This window comes from Miniopterus natalensis, chromosome 7, assembly GCF_054644295.1.
Source record: "Miniopterus natalensis isolate mMinNat1 chromosome 7, mMinNat1.hap1, whole genome shotgun sequence".
NCBI lineage: Eukaryota > Metazoa > Chordata > Mammalia > Chiroptera > Miniopteridae > Miniopterus > Miniopterus natalensis.
In genome coordinates this window covers 6,122,723-6,138,383 of record NC_142087.1, presented here as the reverse complement: position 1 = coordinate 6,138,383, position 15,661 = coordinate 6,122,723, and the positions used below count along the sequence as shown (strand labels likewise).

Here is a 15,661-nt window from a genome sequence, read left to right as displayed (position 1 = left end):
AAAGGGATTTTGTAGATGACTTTAAGGTGAAAATCGGGGAACACCCTCACAGACACACCCAGAATAATGTTTGACCAAATGTCTTGGCAACCATGGCCCAGCCAAGTTGGCGCAAAGTTAACCATCACTTCGCTCCACGGCTCTGCGCCCTTCATATGCTCCTGCTCCAGGGAGCGGCCTCCACACCCCATCTTGTCCTCTGCAAACTTCCCCTTCAGGAGTCAGCTCTGAGCGCTCTCCTGGGGAAAGGCTTTCTGGCTCTCCAGCCATTGGAGGGACCCCTTCCTGCCTGGCCCAGGTCCCTCTGTGCACCTGTGCTGCTGCGCTGGTTAAAACTATATGGGTGCATCTCTGCCTCCTCCATCAGACTGTGCACTCAGATGGGGTGCTTTTGATCTAATCTTGGTCTCCTGCATCTCACCCAGGATCTCAGGCATAACAGCCTTTAGGGAATGTTTTTTGAATGAGCGAGTGAGTGAATGGGTGGTGGGAGCAGTCTTGGGGACCCGGGAGGATTAGAGAAATAAAATGACCGTGGAGATCATTCTGATGAGGACAGCTCAAGGCAGAGGCCCAGTCAAGGACATGAGGAGGATCAAGTCAGCAATGGAAACTCAGATTTGGAGGGCGGTGGCCAACTACCAGATCTCTGTCACCAATCCAGGCCTTTCTGATTTTAAAGATACGCTGCAATGTGAGCTAGAGCAAGAGCCCAGCTGGCTTAGCCAAGGGACAGCACACCTGGTGATGTAGTGCCCGAGGACATGGGTGTGGGAACCAGACAGACTTTGACTTGAATCCCAGCTCTAAAGGCCTGGGGTACATTATTTCCCTTTCTGAACCTCAGCTTCCTCATCTGTAAAATGCTGATAATACACCTTTCCTCCCATGACTGGGTGAGAATTAAATTTGGTCAGAAGATCAGTGCCCAGCAGATGGTAACTGCCAAATAAAGGCTAATGCTTCTACCAGTATTTCCTTTTATTTGACAATATTTGACTAACACGGGAGCTGGCAATCCATGGCCATAGGTCAAATCTGGCCCTCTGCTTGTTTTTGTAAATAAAGTTTTATTGGAACACAGCCACACCCATTCATTGACATATTGAATATGGCTGATTTTGTGCTACAGCAGCAGAGTTGAGTAGTTATGACAGAAACCATTTGGCCCTGAAAGCCCAAAGTATTTAATATCTGTCCACTTACAGAAGTTTGCCAATTACTGCCCTAATGAATGTAACAAATGTTTGTGAAGCACCCCTGTGCCAGGCCCTGTGCTGTAATTTTTGTCATCATGATTTCCCTTTTCTCTCATATTCCAGAAACTTCCATTGGTTGTGACCTCTTCTTAGCCCACTGAGATTCAGTTCAAGCTCATACCTTCAGCAAGTTCATGAGGGAATGAAGGAAACGAAACTTTCTTGTGTTGAACACCTAATACGTGCTGGGCTCTGTAAAAAGTTTATCTTTTCACTGCATCCTCACAGTTGCCCTGTGAGAGCAGGTTCATTACTTTTCACCCACATTAGAGCCATTCGGATCTGTGTGGGTGCAGTGAAAAGATATCAGTCTTGGAAAACAGCCAGGATTCTATGACCTTGGGAAAGTCCCTTAACCTCTCTGAGTTTTAGTGTCTTTATTGTAAAATGGGGATGGTGATAGTGTTATGTCAAAGATTTGTTCCTGAAGGTCCCAGTGAGCCTCACTAAATATAATAGTAAGTATTATTGTCATTATTACTAGTGCTACCATCCTCTGTGAAACAGGGATATTATCTGTCAGGAAGGGCTACTCTGAGGCTGTGGCAGGGATTGTAAAATGCTGCTCAGTGGCTTGATAATTTTCCTTTAGGACCTGATTGTGCTCAGAGATTAAGGAGAAGTTTCTGGACCCTCTGGAACTGAGACAGGGGCTTCAGTAAGAGAACACAGTGGGCAGAACCGCTGTGGCCTCCAGGAGACACGTTCGGATTCCCCAGGCAGAGTGTGAGGCTGTGTTAGTGGCACCTCGTCCCTGCCTCGGAGGAAGCAGGCGAGATGTGGGCTGAGTCGGCAGCCGGCAGAGGAAGGTGTGATTTCTCCTCTCCGCCCGTGTGCTTGTGCCCGGGAGTCTGTGGAAGCACCTTTGTGCGCCTGAGCCCTGAGCGCCTAGTAAGCCCGGGGAACCTAATTCCCTCCCAGCGGCTCCCGTTACCCTCTCGCTTCCCGCTCCCTGGAGAGGGCGCAGCGTGGCCCCTGGACCCCTGGATGTGCCCACGGGCTTCCGCGGGGCAGGCAGGAGGCGGGGGTCAGCTGGTCGCCAGCCTCTCGGAAGCGCCACCTGGGTACTGGGCCACCTGCCCGGGGCTGGGGGGCGCGTTATGTGCCTGCGCCTGAGCGGGTGCTTGAATGCTTGGCACCCACCGTGGTGAGCCCTGGACAGGCTGGGGAGAGGGTGTGGCCAGAGGAGAAGGGAGGAGAGAGAGGTCAAGGAAGGCTTCTCTGAGGAGGTGACACTTCAGGTAAGTCTCCGAGGGTGATGACACAGAGGAAACACCAGTGAGCCACAGGGGGAAGGCTCCATTCTAGAGAGGAGCCCTCATGCCCCGGGGGCTCCAGGAAGGGGCGGGAGAGGTCAGGACGAGAGAGGTGGTGCAGATCTTCGTGGGCGTTTTACAAGGCGAGGACAGTGCTGGCGGCCACCTGGGAGCTACGGAAAGATTCTGAGCAGGGAGGGGAAATTTCACACTCCATAAGGGTCACTCTGGTGGCCAGCATGGCACCTGGACTCAAGGAAGCCATGCTGGAGGCTGAGAGAGGGTGTCTCTTTGGGATCCCCCTAAATCAGACCCTGGCACAAAGGTTTGGGCGCAAGTGGTTTTTTGGGGACAGACTGCAGGAAGCCCTGTGGAGGAAGAAGGGAGGTGACACTGGAAGGGAAGAAAGCCAATAAAAGACAGATTGATGAGTTGGGACCACGGTGGCAACTGGGATGCCATCCTGCTGGGGACCCTCTGAGAGGCATATGGGACGCAACTCAGAATTGTCCCGTTGAGGGGAGAGGAAGTGCGGGTCTGTCCACAAGCTCCTGTCCCTCCTCATTGGCTGAGGGTCATTCCTGGGGCCCTAACTGCTTATCCTCCCAGGTAGTGAGATGCAGGTGCAGTAACCTTCTGCCATGGGGGGGAGGGGTGACCTCCAAGGTCAGCCAAGGGCACAGGGCAGGGCCCGCACAGCATCAGCTATAGCTGATTAGGACAAAAGGCAGTGGTTGCTGAACATGTTGGGCAGAGGAGGGTGGGTTCTGACTGGGGAAGGGGTTCTGTGAGCTAATAGAGTGTTCTAGAACGTGTGGAGGGATGGACATTGTCTGACCACTCTGTACCTCTCCTGTGAGCTCACCTGTTTTTCTTTTACAGCCTGACATTGCCTTTAAATGAAACCCTTTCTTAGGTGAGACATAGGACACCACCAGGGGTCCCTCACCAGTAGCAGTCACAGGCTCAGGGCAGTGGTGAGAGGAGCCTGGGGGTGGAGAAAGGAAGGGGGTTGGAGAGAGAGAGCCTGAGGAATGCCAGTGCCAAAGGGGTGGGCTGAAGAAGACCAAGAGGGAATGGTTAGGTAGCCAACAGCCAAGAGCCTGGCCCTGGACAGAGGGAAGAGGGCTGTCAGGGGAGGCAGCAAGCCCCAGAGTTGAGGACGGAGGCATGTTTTGGGGAAGGACCACATAGCTAAGGGAGAAAGTGTGATGGTCTGGAGAGACCTAGTTTCTCCTTTGGTAGCTGTGCGATCATGGGCCAGTCTCTGAACCTCTCTGAGCCTTGATTCCCCAGCTGAGGGTGATTATATTACCTCCTAGGGTAGCTGTGGTGATTAAATGTTACAATAGGCAAACAGTCCTGTTTCTGGCACATATTAAGTGCTTAATAAAAACTTCTCCTCCTGATGAGGGTGGTGGTGATGACAGTGATGACTATAGTGGTATAGACAGTAATGAAGACATGTGCCAGGTGAGTCGCTGATGGGAGGAGAGGTCCTAACAGCAGTGAGGAGAGGTGGTTCTCAGAAGAAGTTTGAGTGTGCAGGGAAGCAAGAAAGTTGGGACAGAAGCTTTTAGGAGACCTGGAAGTAAGGGAGATTTTCACTTAAAGACAGGAGAGGGGGGAAAAAATGGGAGAAGACTGAGCATGATTTGATGCTGACAGGATGCCATCCACAGAGAGGGGAAACCGGTGGACCTGGTGGAGGGTGACTTAGGTGAGGCCCCTCAAGCAAAGCCTGATACAAGGATTCTTGTTGTTTAGCGAGGGAGTGCTCTCAAGAGAAGGGGCTGCAGGAATCAGGGTCTACAGAGGATGGAACCGGCAAGGATTGGCCTCAGTTGGAGGATTGGGGGGCTCTGGGGTGCACCTGCACTGCAGAGGAAGGAGTCCAGCCTTTTGTACCCCTGCGTCAGTCAAGCAGTGGCTGAGGTCTGCTGTAGGATGGGGGATGGAGTTGTGGGATATCATAGCCTCTCGAGGAAGGCAGCTCCTGTTTGGCCAGTGACATGTGGAGAAGGGGACCGGTGCGAGCACTCCCAGCATGGGGATGGATGCAGCAGCATGGCCAGAGGAATCTGGGTCAGGTACCTCAGCGCCTACGTCAGTGACGTCCTCAAACAGCAGACCTCACATCACAGGCATATTTTTTACTTTGGGGAGATTAAGACAAACATTTTTAATGCCCTAGAAAATCTAAGATGCTTAGTAGCTATACCCATGTCTTGTTGGATTGTATCTATTAATAACCAGCCATATACTCTCTTCATGTAGGGGTCGGTCTCCCTAATTAACTGTGAGGCCCTGAAGAGCGGCTGTGGTGGGGTGGGGATGGGGGTGGCCCTCTCATTCCCAGAGCTCTCTTGTCTGCTTATGTCTGTCACAGAGCAGACACTCATGAAAGGTCTGGCACTCAGTTATTGAGAATATATTTGTCACTACAGGAGTGAAGTGACCCAGAGTCCCACTCACCCTCTGTGGAGACCCTGGACTCACTGAGCTAAATTTGACATCATTCCCAGATCATACACAACTCTGCTGTTTTAGCTTTAATTTTATTCAATAGGACCAGCAAGCATTTGGTTTTTCGGTGTGCGAGGTGCTGATCTAGTTATTAGAAATAGAAATAAATAGAAAAGTCACTGGACACATGTACAAAAATTGCAGTTCTAAAGAAGGTCCATTCTGAAGCTCCTAATCCAATAAATGGGGGGAACTGCTCATAATTTACAAACTGCAATTATGTAGTGTATCTATGTAATGAGAAAAATTTGAAATCAGGAAAGATTGCTTTTAGATAAAATATGTGGTTATTGGATTTTAAAATGCAGTGAAAACTACTGCAGATAATCAAATAACAAGATTTCCTCCCAAAATCCAAGGAATCTGTTAAAGAGCTCAAAATTAAGACTGAACAGATAAAAGACTCTGAAGATTCAATATGTGTTTTTAACAGGAAATTCTTTTTAAAAGGCCAATGGAAAAGAAGCAATAATCCAAAAAATAATAGAAAGTATCACTTAACTGAAGAAAGTAGGAAGTATCCAGCTCAAAAGAGCTTACCAACCATCAGACAAAATTAAGTGAATGTAGCTTACAGAGAAAAATAGCATTATGCAGATTTTTCTTATTTCAAAGGAGCTTTGGGTTAAAAAATTACTTAAAGAAGCAGTTACCTTTGATTGAGAAATGAATTAAAATAGATCAAGTATGGGAAATATATGGTATAAAAAAAGCCAGTGGTGTGAGCAATGGAAATAGCAAAACCTAGAGTTAATGTCTAAATACTGTTGTTATCATGGTATGAAACTTAACGCAACTGTCAAAATAATGATTGAAATAAATTATTTAATGAAAAACATAATAATCTGGAACCCAAACCTCTGATGGAGAGAAAAATTAAAAGCTTCATTTTTCTTCTTACATGAGGAATTAGAGATGTAGTACAGTGCCATAAAAATCACTAGATAAAACTTGATCAACAAAGGAAAGACGGGGGAACTCAAAGAAGCAAAAAAAAAGTTTAATATCTATGAACAAATAATTCTATCTTTATAAATAAGTATGGATTAATTTTTCTGATTTTTGAACAATATTTGTATACATACTTCAACAACTATTTTACTTATGTATCCTTATTTATTCTCTATCACTTTATTCTGTACTTGCTGGGCATTTTTTGTTTGGATTGTGTTATTTATGCTTTCCCTGCTAAGAGGGTAAAGGAAACTTGAAAAGAAAAAAGATGCAGAGATCGAGTCTCATCTGGCTCATAAACTCTTAGGAGATTGTTGATCCAGTAGGAAATGACTACGTCCTATCCCAAGTCTGATTCAAAGAAGTAGCTAATTAATGTCACATCTTCAATTCTCACCAATTCTGCCCCATTCTGCTGCATAAACAACTCTCATTCCATCACATTGTCAAGAAAAGAGGCAACTGAAGAGCTTTACCTACCAGGAGTGGCATCCTCCCCCTTCCTTTTTCTACCCTTTAACAAATATTTTTAAAGTACTCACTGAGCGTGTTCCAGGCAGCACCAAACACACTAGGAATACAATAGTGAGCAAGGCCTCTGCTCAGGGAGCTTCCAGAGGGGAAGAGAGTGGACAAGCAGATAGAAAAACAAAATAATTGTAACTTGAAATTATGAAGGAAACAAACAATATGATGATAGAACATAATTAGAATTTTCAGACAAAGTGGTCAGGGAAGGCTTCTCTGAGGAGGTGACATTCAAGTTTAGACTTGAAAGATGAGGAGCCACATGCAAAGACCTGAATTAAAAATATAACTCAAAATGAGACGGAAGCAACAATAATAAATCTTTCCTGGATGGTGTGGCTCAGTGGTTATGTCCACTTGTGCACCAAAGGGCCTCGGTTCCCAGTCAAGGGCGGTTCAACCCCCGGCCCCGGTTAGGGCGCGTGTGGGAAGTAGCCAATCATGTGTCTCTCTCACATGGATGTGTGTTTTTCTCTCCCCCCTCCCTCCCTTCCTCCTTTCCGCTCTCTCTAAGGATCAATGGAAAAAATATCCTCGGGTGAGGATTTTGAAAAATCAGAGAAAGAAATCAGTAAAGTTTAAAATGATATTAAAGAAATAGAAAACAGGAAAAGTAGTGAAAAAAATTGATATGATTCTTTTGAGAAAAAAATAAAAATCCCACATCATAAAAAAGAAAACCCATGAGCTTGCTTAATGAAGAAAAAGTGAGAGGAAAACACAGATAGTTGATGTGAGAAATTAGAAAGAGAATAACTGCAGATGCAGAGAAAATAAAAGGAATTGAAAGGACATGCAAATTGGTATGCCTCACAGAACAGTATGTGTGTGTAATGTTTAAGCAAAAAGCGTGCACTATTCTCAATATGTACTTACTATGAGAAGTACCTATAGGTAAAAATCAATAGCTTTCTTATATTCCAAAAATAACCAGTTAGAAAATATCATAGGGAATAATTAATACAAATATTACTGAGCTACAGGAAGAAAAATGCAAAACATTAAGGGGTTTACTTATTCTATGTATTTAACAAACCCTTATACAATGTAAGGCTTACTATGTGCTAGACGCTTTTAATCCTTAATAGCCTAGAAGGTAGGTTATTACCCACGTTTCAGATGAAGAACCAAGGCACAGAGAGGTTAAGTAACTTGGCCGAAGTCACCCAGCTTATAAGTGGCTGAACCAGGATCCAAAACCAGGTCGGCTTCCAGCATCTGTGCTCTTTGCTATCATGCTACATAGTGAATTCATGCAGAGGGACACTGTGTTCCAGGAGGGAAGACTCAGTATCATAAAATTATCCTTTCTCAGCTGACTGAGCTCTCCAGCAGGGGCTAAGATGCCGACTGTCCAGGTTGAATGTCAACAGAATGTCAACTGTCACTGTGCCAGGTCCCCCCTCGGGGCACCGAATCATGCAGGGCTCAGAGTAGCATGGACACTCACCTATCAAGGATCCATGGGGAAGCCACAGCTCAGAGCAGATGGAGCCAGCACCCTCCACTTCTCGCCTACATGCCCCTCCCCTGGGCCCCTGCAATGGGCGTGTGATGGTGGCAGGACTGGTCCTTTCTGACTCAAAACGCCCTGTCCTCCTCTCTTAGATCCAGGAGATGGTCCACTCGGAGGTGGCTGCCTATGACTCGGGCCGGCCAGGGCCCCTGCTGGGCCGCCCAGCGATGCTGGCGAGCCACATGAGCGCCCTCAGCCAGTCCCAGCTCATTTCTCAGATGGGCATCAGGAGCGGCATCGCCCACAGCTCCCCGTCGCCCCCAGGGAGCAAGTCAGCCACCCCCTCTCCTTCCAGCTCAACTCAAGAGGAGGAGTCAGAAGCCCATTTCAAGGTAGGTAGGGTGGCGATGCAAAGCGTTAGGATGCCCTCCTGTCAGCAGGATGACGGGCCCTGCATGGAAACGGGCATCGCCTACCTCTAGAGAACACCCAAGAGTATTAGTGTACCCTTTGCTGGAAAACAAGGAGATAGAAAATTCTGGGGGGCAAATGAAGTCTTATTCCTGAATGGCCAATGGGTCATTTCAGGGGCATTGATGGTGCGGGCAAGATCCTCAGGGTCACGTCTCATGGCCACTGTGGCCTTTTAAGAGAAAATATTCTGACAAAAATGTGTGGTCTAGCAGAGGGTGCCTCCGGGCAGCGCTGACCTTGGGATGGGGCTCTAAAAATGACACCTCCCCTGGGGCCATGACCTCTGGAGCCAAGGGTGGTGGCGCCTCTTGAAGCACACGTCAGGATGAGAGCTCACCAGCTGTCCAGGCTCTGGCCCTTTCTTGACACTGACCAAATCTCCCTCCCTGGTGGAGGGCATCTGGCTTAACTGGGGCAGAAAACAGGCCCAGGAGGGCCAAGGATGGACGAGCTTGCGGGAGTCTCCCAACCCCCTAGCGGCAGAATCAAAACTTGAACCCACACTTCCCGCCGCTTTCTTCTTCATACGGGCCTCCCACCCCTTTCCACGTGGTGGCCCCACGGAGGCCTGGGCAGCAGCCATGGCACCCGCGCCACCTAGCGGAGACCCTGACCTCCTGGCCGGGGTGGGCGCCTCTGGATCCTGGTCCAGTTCCATCATCAGGATAACTTGGTCTGTACCATAAGGCAGACAGGGGTGATTTTTCTTTTATTTTTTCATTTAGAAAATACTTGTAAAGCAGTTTCCACGGGCCAGTGTTCTAAGCACATCATAAGTATTGGTGTGTGTAATCCTCCTCACACTCTCTATGGCCATTACTACCTCCCGTTGGCAGATGGGAAAACTGAGGCACAGGGAGGTTAAGTAACTTTATTCTGATTTATTCTTCATTACTGATTAGGGGATTTTATACTCTGTAAAGGGTAACTCGAGGGAAAGGTGATGGAGATGTAAACGGGTTTTGTCTGATTACAAAGAGAATTCATTTTTCCCTGGAGAGAAGCAAATGACTTCTGTCCAGTAGAAAAGATTAAACTAAGCCCTAAAAGTTATAGTTTTATTGCTTTATGGGGCGTTAACCAGTTTCTCTATCTCTTGTATTTCTCTGAATCAACTTGACCATCATGCCAATTGTCATTAATGAGTTTAACAGAAAAAACTGGGGCTCCTGTCCCAGATGTGTGTGTGTGTGTCTGTTGTGTCTGCCTGTCCATGGCCTCCCCCATCTGGGGAGCAGTTAGCCCAGCAGCGCGGCCCGGGCTTCCCACATTCGAGCCTGGAGTGGTCAGCACCTGTATGTGAACAGGGCCTGACCAGCACGGGTGGGCCACTGAGCCTGAGGCTGGGGTGGGTCCCCTCTGGCCCGAGTCCCCAGTGCCTCCAGCTCTCTGACTCCCCTCACCCGGGCAGATGTCAGGAGAGAAGAGACCATCGGCTGACCCGGGAAAAAAGGCCAAGAACCCAAAGAAGAAGAAGAAGAAGGACCCCAACGAGCCACAGAAGCCGGTGTCTGCCTACGCTCTCTTCTTCAGGGACACTCAGGCTGCCATAAAGGGGCAGAACCCCAGCGCCACCTTTGGGGATGTGTCCAAAATCGTGGCCTCCATGTGGGACAGCTTGGGAGAGGAGCAGAAGCAGGTGAGTCTCCATCTCCCTTTCTGGGCCATCCCCCCAAGGCTCTGGTGTCCCCGAGTCGACAACAGACTTGGAAAGCCTGAAACTAGGGGCTCTTGCCGAGGTTGTTACTAGGCTCGGTTTGCCCATCTGTAAGATGGGGAGTTAGGTCCCTTCCACTTCTGCTGTTTTCCAGCCATGTTCACTAGCGACTTAACCATTCTGGGCCTCCACTTCCTCATCTATTAGATGAGAACATCTCAGTCCATCTCAGTCCACCTGGTCTGGGGTCCAGACCAGAACTTTCCTATCCCACTGACCATGTGCCCAGGTGCCCCTCTCAGGGGCCTCCAGGGAAAAGTGGGAGTAGAAATAGCTCATAGGCAAAGGCCAGTTAGCAGCAGTGCAACCTCAGGCTGAACACCTCACCTCTCCCCAATGCTGCTCATGTCTTGGATCTTTCAGGCCTATAAGAGGAAGACCGAAGCGGCAAAAAAGGAATATCTGAAGGCTCTGGCAGCCTACCGGGCTAGCCTGGTCTCCAAGGTAACCCTGGAATCCTCGGCACAGCCTGATAAGTGTGGGACCACTGGGGGTGGAGCAGGCGCTGAGGCCCACGGGAAAGAGGGATACTGAGGTCACATCTCCAGCGCACCTGCTGTGTGCTGGGCTCGTGCTGGCCACTTTACATGTGTCTCATTTCATTTAATTCTTCCAGTAAGAACCCAGGACTCAGAGAGGTTAAGCATCTTGCCTGAAATTATCCAGCGTGTTAGGTAGTTGTACTAGAAGTCAAACCTGGATTGGCCACTCTTCAAATTTGGCCTTTACGCCTGACCATACTGCCTGCCTCCTCTGTCAACACCAGCACTGCAGGCAGGAGACTCAGGATGGTGGTGGACATGTGGCCCAAGTGGGAATAGGGGTGTTGTCTGGAAGCTATTACAGAGGACATGGCATCTGGGTTAAGCCATAAAGGGCCAAGCAAAGAGGGTGCTCCAAGTCAAGGGAACAGCACATGCAAAGGCACAGAGGCTGGGGAGGAGCATAAAGAGAGGACGGCCCCGTTGGATGATGCGGGCCTCACTGGCCAGGCTGAGGAGTGTGGGTCTCTCCATAGGCAGGGGAGCCCCTAGGATTAAAGCAGGGGCTGGTTGGATGGTCAGAGCCAAGTGCACTAAGGACCCTGAATTATCTCTAGTAAGTCCACAGATCTCCCCAAAGGCACCGGAGCCAGCAAGGGGTCATGTCAGTGGGTTGCAGAGCCTCCTGGTCTCATAGCCCAAGTTCTGGATTCCCCATCTTCTCCAGAGTGACCAGTGTCTGTCTCCTTCCAGAGCTCGCCGGATCAGAGTGAGACCAAGAACGCTCAGGTGAACCCACCAGCCAAAATGCTCCCACCCAAGCAGCCCATGTACGCCATGCCCGGCCTGGCCTCCTTCCTGACGCCGTCAGACCTGCAGGCCTTCCGCAGCGGGGCCACCCCTGCCAGTCTTGCGCGGACACTGGGCTCCAAGTCTCTGCTGCCAGGCCTCAGCGCGTCCCCGCCACCACCACACTCCTTCCCGCTCAGCCCCCCACTGCACCAGCAGCTGCCACTGCCCCCCCACGCCCAGGGCACCCTCCTCAGCCCACCTGTCAGCATGTCCCCAGCCCCCCAGCCTCCTGTCCTGCCCACTCCCATGGCACTCCAGGTGCAGCTGGCTATGAGCCCTTCACCTCCAGGGCCACAGGTAAGCAGAGCTGAGTAGAAATGTACCTTCTGGGACCCTTTGTGGAGAGGGAGGCAGCTTGGGATTTTAGATACTGGCCCCACCACTCACCAGCTATGTAACCAGAACCTAGGCACCTTACCTCTCTGAGCCTCAGTTACCATGTCAATGAAATGGGCCTGGTACACCTCATTTGACATGTACTGGCTGCAGCAAAGAGTTGACACGTTGCCAGACAGATGTTCAGATTCTTAGCATATTCCAGGCCCTCCTTCTCTCACCCTCTGCCTACTGCTCTCTAGCCTGAGGGGCTGCGGGCTCTGCGGTTTCTGCCAGCTCAGCCCTGGCCCCTGGCTCTCCTCAAAGCCTTCGAGGCCTGACCCCACTAATGGTTCCACAGACACTGTTCCAAGACTTGCATGAGGTCGCTCAGCCCAGTAAATCCATTTTACAGATTGGGAAACTGAGTCCCCAAAAACAAAAGACCCTGAGAGCAAAATCTTTCACACACACACACCTGGTGCAGCTAGGACAGGGTTAAATTTTCAAAACATGCTCTGCTGGGCAAAAGGAAAAGCATTCCAGGCAAAGCGGAGACAGTGTGCAAGCCGGAGGGCATGTCGCTGGGAGCTCCTTGGGCACTTGCAGCCCCGCCCCTGTGCCTGAGACGCGCCCCGGCCTCTCCCCTTGCTCACCTGCCTCCTTCCCCCGCGGCAGGACTTCCCTCACATCTCCGAGTTCCCCGGCGGTTCCGGATCCCGCTCACCTGGCCCATCCAACCCCCCGAACAGCGGAGACTGGGACAGCAGTTACGCCAGCGGGGAGTGTGGCATCAGCACTTGTAGGTCGGTCCTCACCCCAGCCTCGCTGGTGCTGCCCTAGTCCTGGGATGGCGGGTGGGAGAGAGGCGGGAGGGATACGGTGGCCCTAGCTGCCGGCCTCCCTGCTGCTCACCCTGCCGTGCCCACTGGTGAGCAAGCAAACATGGCATGTGCCCCCCTTCTGACGTGCCTGGTGAGAGGGCTACCTGGGCGGGCACTCGGCTCAGCAGTGATTCCCTCGCCCACACCCGGAGCAGGTGCAGGCCCCCCCCCCACAGCCCTTCCCCAAAGTCAGAATACTGGGGGGGGGTCTTGAATGGACCATCGCAGAATGTCAGAGCTTCCCCCAACAGGGAGGCCAGAACACAGAGTGCCCTGTGTTTTATATGCATTTTTATTGAGATATCATTGACATATAACATTATATTAGCATCAGATATAATGATTCTATATTTATATATATTGTGAAGTGATCACCACAGTAAGTCTAGTTAACATTGTCACCACACAGTTCCTTTTTTTTTCTTTATGAGAACTATTAAGATTCACTCTTAGCTACTTTCAGATATGCAATACGGTATTGTTAACAGCAGTCACTGTGCTGTGCATGGCATCCCAGGACCTTTTTTACAACTGGGAGTTTGTACCGTTGGGCCTGCCACCGCCCCGCCTCGGCAACCACCAATCTGTTCTCTGTATCTACGAGCTTGTTTTGTTTGGGGGAGTCATTTTCAGATTCCACATATAAGTGAGATCATATGACACTTGTCTTTCTCTGACTTATTTAGTATAATGCCTTCAAGAGTCATCTATGTTGTCACAAGTGAATGCCTTATTTTAAAATGTTTAAAATTTTTTTTTAATTTATTTTTTAAGGCGAGAGAGAGGAAGGGAGAAAGAGAAAAAAGGAGAGGTTCTGATTTGTTGTTCCACTTATTTATGCATCATTGGTTGATTCTTGTATGTGCCCTGACGGGATCGAACCCACAAGCTCGGCGTATCTGGACAACTGAGCAACCCTACCAGGGCATGAGTACCCTATTTTAAAAACAGAAAAACCACCTGCTCTCTTTTAATTCTGTTTGAAATTTACAAAAGAAACAATGACTAAAAAAATGACCTAGAGCGATAGTGGTATTAGACTGACAGGCACACTGCTGCCACACCCCCCCCCCCAGCACTGAGGACAGGGTGGACCCTGCCGGGATCCCAGGAGGCTATTTGGCTCTGCCTGGCAGGCAGGCAGGGAGGGACCAGCGCAGCCTTCATTCTCAGGGGCAGCCGTGTCCAGGGTGGGAGTGAAGGGCTAGTGAGCAGCTGTCCCTGTGCTCCTGGGGCCCCGTGTTCAGCCCCTGAGAGCTCTGGCACCAGGTCGGGTCACAGCTCTGACAGCCCCCCCTCTCTCCCACAGCCTGCTCCCCAGGGATAAATCTCTCTACCTCACCTAATCCCGCCTCCCCTCTCCTCCCTGAGGCTGCTGGAGGGGCCCACAGCAGAAAAGAGGCCTTGGCAGGAAGCAGGGTGACCACGAAGAGAGAAAGAACAGTGACATGCTAATGTCCCACGGCTGAGTCTCTTCCTCGACCTCTTACCAGACTCTGCAGAGGCCGCCCAACACCCGCCGCCAGCCCAAAGAACCTGCGGGAACCCTCTGCCCCATGACCTGCTTGCTCCAGGGTTACCGTGGACCCCGCTCCTCGTCTGCGCACCGTCCCCTACGCCTGGACGTCTGGCCCCAGCCCGGGCTCACGCGGGCTGCCCCTGGAGGGGTCGCTGACCAACGGAAACCCCCCAGATGCACGGGGCGGGGGCCAGCCCAGCCACAGATGTGCAGATACGGTTTTGCAGCGTGAACAAGATTCTGAAACATACACTGTTGGCTTTGTGTGAGTAGTTGACTACGTGACTTAGAACTGTGCTGAAGACATCTGTAAGATTATTTTGTGTGTGGGGGGGAAAGTAGTTTCCTTTAAGGTAAAAAGCATTTTCTATGACCCTTAGCACATGTTTTTTTAAGTTTTATCTTAAGGGAGACGTGCACAAAGCAGCGACCAAACCGTTTCATCGTCTGTACAATAAAGAACCGGGGCGTTCAGAGCCACACTCGGAGGCTCTGCGTGCGCTTTTTCTTTTAATCATATGCCCATCTATTTAAAATTGCCAACTATGACTTTTGTCTATTTATGAAGAAGACCTGAGGACAGAAATGCAGTCGATCAGAAAGTGTGTGTGGTTTGGGGTTTGGTCGGGGTTTGGGTTCTTCATGTTGTTTGCAGCTGTTTCCTGGCCCTGGTGAACGCCTGGCCCCGTGCCCAGTGCTTCTCTCAAATTTCTTTATAATAAAACTTCTGAAAAGCTGGAAATGTGTCTGTGTCTTTTTGTGCTTCGTAAGCCAGGGCCAGGCCTCCCAAAGAGTGGCATTTGGTGGTGGCTTTGCCAGGACAGAGGCCCTGTTGTGAGGCTCAGGTAAAGTCTCAGCTGCCTGTTCACCCACCCCCAAGGGTCTGTTGGGTGACGGGGCTTCTCTGGCCTCCGTTTTGCCATCTGTGAAGGCGGATAGTAAGGGTGCGAACACATAGGGCTCTCAAGATGATTAAAATGGTATGGGCATGGGTGCTGGGCACATAGGTAGTGATAAAAAAAAAAAGTAGTAATTTTGCCATTCTTAACTGTACCTGGAAAAAATAGCAATTGCCTGGCTTGGAGGAGCTGTTAGGAGGCTACAGCTGTTGGGACCCTGACACAGCTATTTTGAGGTGACCTAGACAGAGGAGCCCCCACCTGTCTGGCAGCTTTCGGGGCCTCTCGTCCTCCAATTGTGTAACCTCCCTTCAGTCCCAAAAGGGGTGCAATTTCTCTGTGAGCAGTTTCCTCACTGGAGGGCATTTTGTAACCCACGCTGGAAAAAGAAAAATGAGCCCTAGCTGGGTAGCTCAGGTGGTTAGAGCATTGTCCCAATACGCCAAGGTTGTGGGTTCGATCCCCGGTCAGGGCACATACAAAAATGAGCCAATAAATGCATAAATAACTGGAACAATAAATTGATCTCTCTCTCAAATC

At 50.0% G+C, this 15,661-nt stretch overlaps 1 protein-coding gene across 2 annotated transcripts in view; it reads left to right on the top strand.

Annotated features, from left to right (window-relative positions):
- TOX2 (TOX high mobility group box family member 2) overlaps positions 1 to 14,950 on the top strand; it is a 103,313-nt gene extending 88,363 nt beyond the window's left edge. The window contains exons 4-9 of one of the 2 annotated variants that reach the window (XM_087818546.1): positions 8,132 to 8,371; positions 9,865 to 10,092; positions 10,534 to 10,614; positions 11,406 to 11,801; positions 12,498 to 12,625; positions 14,197 to 14,950. In XM_087818546.1, the coding sequence (XP_087674672.1) occupies positions 8,132 to 8,371; positions 9,865 to 10,092; positions 10,534 to 10,614; positions 11,406 to 11,801; positions 12,498 to 12,625; positions 14,197 to 14,263 (1,140 nt within the window). In that variant the 3' untranslated portion in view covers positions 14,264 to 14,950. Of the gene's footprint in view, positions 1 to 8,131; positions 8,372 to 9,864; positions 10,093 to 10,533; positions 10,615 to 11,405; positions 11,802 to 12,497; positions 12,626 to 14,012; positions 14,168 to 14,196 lie in introns of those variants that run through there. The other variant, XM_087818547.1, reaches the window with a different exon arrangement.
- Positions 14,951 to 15,661: the final 711 nt, after the last annotated feature.